The sequence below is a fragment of the Rattus norvegicus genome, chromosome 2 (genome assembly GCF_021556685.1).
Source record: "Rattus norvegicus strain SHRSP/BbbUtx chromosome 2, alternate assembly SHRSP_T2T, whole genome shotgun sequence".
Taxonomy (NCBI): domain Eukaryota; kingdom Metazoa; phylum Chordata; class Mammalia; order Rodentia; family Muridae; genus Rattus; species Rattus norvegicus.
In genome coordinates, this window is record NC_141535.1 from 184,370,821 (window position 1) to 184,377,908 (window position 7,088).

General features: G+C 45.2%; 1 protein-coding gene across 2 annotated transcripts in view; it reads right to left on the reverse strand.

Annotated features, from left to right (window-relative positions):
* The window catches only part of Tuft1 (tuftelin 1), a 45,781-nt gene extending 38,775 nt beyond the window's left edge, over positions 1-7,006 (reverse strand). The window contains exon 1 of one of the 2 annotated variants that reach the window (NM_001360750.1): positions 6,902-6,971. In NM_001360750.1, the coding sequence (NP_001347679.1) occupies positions 6,902-6,961 (60 nt within the window). In that variant the 5' untranslated portion in view covers positions 6,962-6,971. Of the gene's footprint in view, positions 1-6,901 lie in introns of both variants that reach the window. The other variant, XM_087628888.1, reaches the window with a different exon arrangement.
* Positions 7,007-7,088: the final 82 nt, after the last annotated feature.

Below are 7,088 nucleotides of genomic sequence, written 5' to 3' on the forward strand. Positions count from 1 at the left end.
TTAGAGCAGCATGCAACCTGTAAGCAGCCAGTTGGGAGGACCACAGACTGCACGACTCCACTTATATGAAATGTGCACATGAATAAGTAAAATACAGACAGACAGGGGTTGGGGATTTAGCTCAGTGGTAGAGTGCTTGCCTAGCAAGCACAAGGCCCTGGGTTCGGTCCTCAGCTCCGGGAAAAAAAAAATATATATATATAGACAGACAGACAAGTAGGTGCCTGGGCTTGAGAGACTGGTGGGGATGGGGAGTGACTGACCGTGGATGAAGATTTCTCTATGAAGTGAGCAAAAGGTTCTAAAGTTGCCTCAGTGGTGACCATGTAACACTGAATACACTAAAAAACGCAGAATTAAATACCTTAAACTGGTGGTGAGTCATGTGGCACAATATTTTAATAAGGCTTATAAAAATGGTTGAAACTCATGGTAAACTTATAATAAATCACATCCCAATTTTTAAAATATTTATCTTTGTTTCATGTACATAAGTATTTTATCTTCATGTATATCTATGTAATACATGTGTGCCTGGTAACCAGAAGTCAGAAGAAGTTGTCAGATCCCCTGGAACTGGAGTTACAGATGTTTGAGTTCTGTCATGTAGGTGCTGGAAAATCAAACTCAGGACCTCTAGCAGAACAGCCAGTGCTCTTAACAACTGAGCCATTTCTCTAGCCCCTTTCAGCTCAGTTTTTAAATAAAGAAAAAGTAGCCTCAGGCATAAGCTACTTAGCCTTCTGAAGTCTTACAGGAAACATCTGATCCACAGGAAAGACAAAGGCTCGGCCTACAGATAAAACAAATCCCAAACCTACTCAGGTTTGCCAAGAAAAAAGGACAGGAGGAGGAAGAGGAGCGGGGAGGAAGAGAAGGGGAAGAAGGAGAAAAAAGCCTTGTGTGGTGTGCTGCATGTTGTTAACCTCAGCACTTGGGAAGTAGAGATAGGAGATCTCTGTGAGTTCAAGACTAGCCTGATCTACATAGCAAGTTCTAGGACAGCCAGGGCTACACAGAGAGATAATCTGTCTCTAAACAGAAAGGAAGGAGAGAGAAAGAGAGAGAGAGAGAGAAAGAAGTGAGGGAGGAGGAAGGAGGAAGACAGACACAGGGAGAAGGGAGGGAGGGTGGGAAGACTGAGAAAAATGTGTAGTGTATAAGGAAGAGTAACACTGAATGAGGAAGAGAAGAGAGCCTAGAGTACACCAGCTGCTTTGCCCTCAAGAAAAAGAAGAGGAAAGGAGTCTACTAACCCTCAGCCTCACTGAAAACTCAGCCCTGTTGACTAGCAAAGGTCACTCAGCTCTCCATCCTGGGTCTCCCCACGCCCCCCCATTACCAAAGTCAGGCCAGGCACAGTGACACATGCTTACAATCCTAGCCCTTTGGAGGCTGAGGCAGGAGGATCACAGCAAATCTGAGACCATTCTGGGCTACATGAGTTCTAGGCTAGCCTGGGTGACACTAGGCTAGCAATGTGAAACACTGCCTCAAAAGGGGGTGGGATGTGGTAGGTAGAGATGTAGACAGTTCAGTGGACAAAGTACTTGCCATATTAGCATGATGCCTGGAGACTGAGAAAGAAACCCTGATGTCAGCATCTGGCCTGTACATATAACCACATAGACATAGAACCTTCAGATTTACTCCACCCCCAGTGTGGTACCCAGATGCAGTTAAGACAATCCAGTCCATACCAGTGGCAAACAGAAAATAAAGCTAGCACCTGAGCATTTACCACGTGCCAAGCACCACGTTTAATGTTTCCTACATATTATCTTACTTAATCCTCATAATGATCTTATGAGAAGGCATGATTATTGTATCCTCTTACGTATGAGGAAACTGAGAATGAAGAAATTAATTACCAAAGTGCTCTGGCAAAGTATTTAGTCAGAATCACAAAGTTATGCTGCTTTTTTTTCTTTACTTTGAATTATTAATTTATTTTAAGATAAGTTCTCATGTATCCTAGACTGGCCTTGAACTCCCTGACCAATCTTCTGACTGCTGGGATTACAGGCATGTGCCAATATATCCGGTCAGTATAATCTGATCTGATCCAGGGCCTTGAGGATTCCAGACAAGCAATCTAACAGCCCCAGAGTCATGCTCTTAAGCGCAATGCTATTAATGGGAATCATGGGTTAACTAAAAATTGTGATTACACTATAATTACAAGAAAGGAGTCTGTAAAAAAATGAGAATATTAAGCTCCCTGTAATTCCTACAGTAGGAGCCAATAACTGCCTAGAATGGACCCCCCCCAAAAAAAAAGCTTAAACAGAAGGCACAACTCTGTGGTACATCAATTGCTTAACATGTAGGAGGCCCAAGGTCTAATTCTCCATACCTCATGTTTCCCTGGTGGAGAATGGGTGTAGATTGGGCTGGGGTACAGCACAATTAGAAGCTTGCCTGTCATGCCCAAAGTACTAGTTTTGACCCCCAGCACCACCTAAATCGGTGACATTGTCATATGATTATAACCTTAACAATCAGGAGGTGAAGGCAGGAAGATCAGAAGTTTAAGGATATTAACATTGGATTTGAGGCCAACCTCAATACAAGAACTGAAGAAAAGGGGGAGGAGAGGAAGGCGAGGAACGGGAACTAACTAAATGGCTCAGGAAAAGGGTGTCTGATGCCAAACCTGACCACCAGACCCACGTGGTAGGAGAGAATGGACTTCCCTGACATGTCCCCTGATTGCCACACTTGTGCATGGCATGCCTGTGTTACTGCCCCCAAGTAAATAAAAACTGTAACTTTCAAAAGAGGAAAGAAGGGCTGGAGAGATGGCTCAGCGGTTAAGAGCACCCGACTGCTCTTCCAGAGGTCCTGAGTTCAATTCCCAGCAACCACATGGTGGCTCACAACCATCTGTAAAGAGATCCGATGCCCTCTTCTGGTGTATCTGAAGACAGCTACAGTGTACTTATATATAATAAATGAATAAATCTTAAAAAAAAAAAAAAGAGGAAAGAAAAATGCTACTAGAAGTATTTTATTTAGAAACAGAAGCGCACACCAGAACAAACAGCTAAGATTTCAGAGTGGCCACTTCCATGTAGCAGAACTTAAAAAGTAGAAAACAAATACATTCTTTCAAAACCAGTTTGATATTAGTTTTTTTTTTTAAATCATGTACAAGAGCAGGATGCAGTATGGCAGCACATGCTTTAGTCTGAGCATTTGGAAGATAGAGACAGGGACAGGAGTTCACTGTTAGCTTAGGGTACATGAGACCTTGTTTCAAAATGCCGAAAAATAAACTATGAACAAGTATTGATCACATTTCATTATTTATTTATTTAATATGTATGATGGGTTTTTCCTATATGTATGGATACCACACACACACACTTAGGGCCCATGGAGGTTAAAAAGGGCACCTGATCTCCTAGAACTGAAATTGTAGATGGTTGTGAGCTACTATGTGGGCACTGAAAACCATACCCAACTAGCGCTTACAACTGTGAGCCATCTCTCTATCCCTCTAACATATTTTCATTTACAAAGTCAAAGGGAGGGAGGAAACGAGGGAGAGAAGGAAAAGGCGGGCAGATAACACTCATGCCAGAGACTCTATGTGTACATGTGTTCTTCTACACACTGCCTCTATGGTCCTCGAGACATTTGGATTTTGCTCTGGCACACTTCACTAGGCAATCTTTAAACCTGCCAATCAAGGAACTCTGTCCATTCCCAGTTAAGGATAATCTCAGGGGACAATGGCCCCTTTCCCTGGAATCTCAGGAAAATGGCAAAATGATGTAAGATGGCCGGAACCACCCAGAAGCAGGGATCATCCACATTACTTCCCAGGACTCCCTCGGTTCGGACCTTTAAAGCTTTAACTTCGGGGCGCTGTTCTTTTCCCTCTGATAAATTCCTCTTTTGCTAGTTAGGTTACCTTCTGTTGTTTACTTTAACCAAAAGACGGTAATAGACTTGTCTAATGAGTTTTGAGATTTATCTGTCCTTTATACGCCAATATAATTTACCAAAGCCACTTTTTTTTTTTTTTTTTGGTTCTTTTTTTCGGAGCTGGGGACCGAACCCAGGGCCTTGCGCTTCCTAGGCAAGCGCTCTACCACTGAGCTAAATCCCCAACCCCTAAAGCCACTTTTAAGCAAACATTTTTGACATTAAAATACATTTTACAACCAGATGCAGTGGTCTGCACCTTTAATCCCATCAAACATGCCTAGAGCTGACACAAAGCTTTTGTCAGAAAGACTATCCTCACCAACTCTCTAGGGATTTTCTTTTCTTTTCTTTTCTTTTTTTTTTTTTAATGCTATTTCTCCTCCACTAAGGTTTTTGTTTTGAAACATAGTCTTGATATATAGTCATGGCTGGCCTGAAATTTACTATGTAGACCAGGCTAGCCTCAAACTCACAGAGATCTGTCCACTTCTGCCTTCCAAGTTCTGGAATTAAAGGCTTTTACTACTATGCTCAGCATTTCCACTATGTTTTTGTTTGCTTAGTGACAGGAATAGAGACAGTTAATTATGGAAGAAAAAGGCACTCCCCCCAAAAAGGTGGGGTACAGTGCTGGGAACAGACCAAACCTCAAAAGTTTTCTGCCCCACTATGTTGATATCAGACCCACTAGTGAGCTATAGTCTGCAGTTTTAAAAAACTCTGTCCTTACATTTGTCCAACATTAAAAGCACTACAATGTATTAGCTGTACTCTCATATCAATAAATAAAGCACTAAAAGACACATGGCCTGGAATACATGGTCCCAGGATTCTGACTCCTACCATCTATACTGCGAAATTCTGGGTACTAGCAAGGGGAGGGGACGCATGAAGACCCAGGTTCAATCCTCAGTACCTATAGTGTTTTCCTGGTTGGGATGGGTTGGGGATGTAGCTCAATTAGACAAATGCTTGCCTGGTGTGGCCAAAGTCCTGGGTTTGACTCTCAGCGTCACATAAATCAGGCATTCTTTACTCACATGTTTTGCACCCTCACTGAGCACTGTTCAATGGTCTGAGTAGTAGATGACTGACTATAGTTCCCAGGGACTGTCCAGAGCCATAAACTCTATCTACAAGTTGGCTCAGAGGAAAAGAATCCAGGACAAAGCCTGTCTCCTGACTGACTGACTGACTGTTTACTCTGCCTTCCTCCTCATGAGCCCAGGAATGTCTCCAAGAGTAAACCCAGGCAAGGGTTATTTCATTCCCCGCTTTATCATAAAGTCTCAGGGCTAGTCTGTCTCCTCTCTGATATATAGCTCTCTAGTTAGCCTTGCTATTTTCCACCTCTGCTTTCTGTCCCAACAAACAAGAAACAAAAGTATCAAGGGACAGCAACCGGTGACATCTCCTTCTCTGTACTGTTGATGTTGTAGTTTTAAAGATCTTTCATCTATATGATGTGGGTCTTTTTTCTACAGCAAAAAAAGAATCAAAAAGAAGCCCACGACCCTCTTATTCATTCCACATTCTTTCCCTGACTCAACCACTCCAAAATGTCAAGAGCATGGAGCACTTGAGGCTGGGACAATAGGATATGACTAGTTGTTGGTTGGACTTCGATTCTGTCCACTTTGGTCAGCCTCTCTTACCTGGGGTGGGGGTGGGGTAAGCTGGGTTTTGAGCAGTGTTAAGACTTGTAATGTGAAAGAAAAATTCCTATTTCTAGGTAAAAATGTCAAGGGGACAGTAAACAGACTTCAATGATCAGCTGTACTGTAAACTTCAAATGAGCACCTCTTCTACAACTATTCTTTGAAGAGCCACAATCCAGCTATAACTGGCTTAGCTTTGCCTCAGGAACATGCTGAGACAGGCAGAAGCAAAGGAATCAAATGGGGGGGGGGGGAGGCGCAAACTCCCCATCACTTTGGCTCTCATTTCATTCTCCCACAACGACTTGGAAATAAATTAATTAGCACAGATCTACGGTGTATTTGGATTCCCCCCAGCAACGCCTAGAAGCATTCAGCATCAAATTACAGGCCTCTCCCTCTGGAGAGAGAAAAATCATGTGGTCAGCTGAGGGTGGTGGAGTGAGGAGGGCATAAGGGGAGCAGGGCAGACAGAATTACACAGGAAAACGATCTCTCTCTCTCTCTCTCTCTCTCTCTCTCTCTCTCTCTCTCTCTCTCTCTCTCTCTCTCTCTCTCTCCCTCCCTCCCTCCCTCCCTCCCATTCCAGGTGGGTTCGGATCTTCACCGGAGTTCCGAGGCACCTCCTTCATCCCCTACCAGGACTTGGCATCTGGACACGGAAGCAAAACCAAGGAAGCTACTGATTGGACGAAAGGGGGTTGGGGATCAGAAAAGCAAGATTTAAAAAAAGGAGACATCTGAAAGAGGTGACCGTCGAGTGGAGAACTCTGTCCATCCTCTCGGCCAATGGTAGAATCTGGGACCAATTCCGTAGTTGTCTGAGACCTAACCGTCCCTCGCACGCTCTCCCCTGTCCTTTCCCAGCCCTAGGATTCCATCCTCTGCCCCCTTTCCTAGTTAAAGGATCGCCATAACAGAAGTCTTTAAAGGGCTTCTGAAGCCATCGGGAAATGCTGAAATGCGTAATCCCCTGAGCCGGCACACCGTCTGAAACAGCGCTGGGATCCGGTCCCTCGAGCGTCTTCCACGACCCAATCTAGCTGCCCACGAGACTCCTGAGTAACGCTCCCTATCCCCGGGCCTGGGCTGCAGTGTCCTCGCCAAAGACAGGTTCTCCCCAGCCCTGAAGCCGCCAGGGTTTCGTCCCGTGCTTCCCACTCCACAGTCCGCCACAGGGCAAAGGAAAAAGCCCACGGGGCGACCCGGAGCTGACCACACTGAGTCCGGTGTCAGGCTACCTCAGCGTGAGGAACTGGAAAGCCACGGTGCCTGAGCGGGAAGGCGGGGTTAACATGACGACCTACCGCGGTCTGGCTCTCCGGGTGCACGTCCACCAAGGTACACCAGCTCCGCGTCCCGTTCATCTTCCCGCGGAGGTCGCACGAGAACTCTGAGGTCCAGGAGCAACTGGGCTGGCGCGCACGGAACCGCCCCCTAGTATAGACGCGTCGGGGGCGCGGCTTAAAGTGGGCCACGCCCCGAGCGGTATTT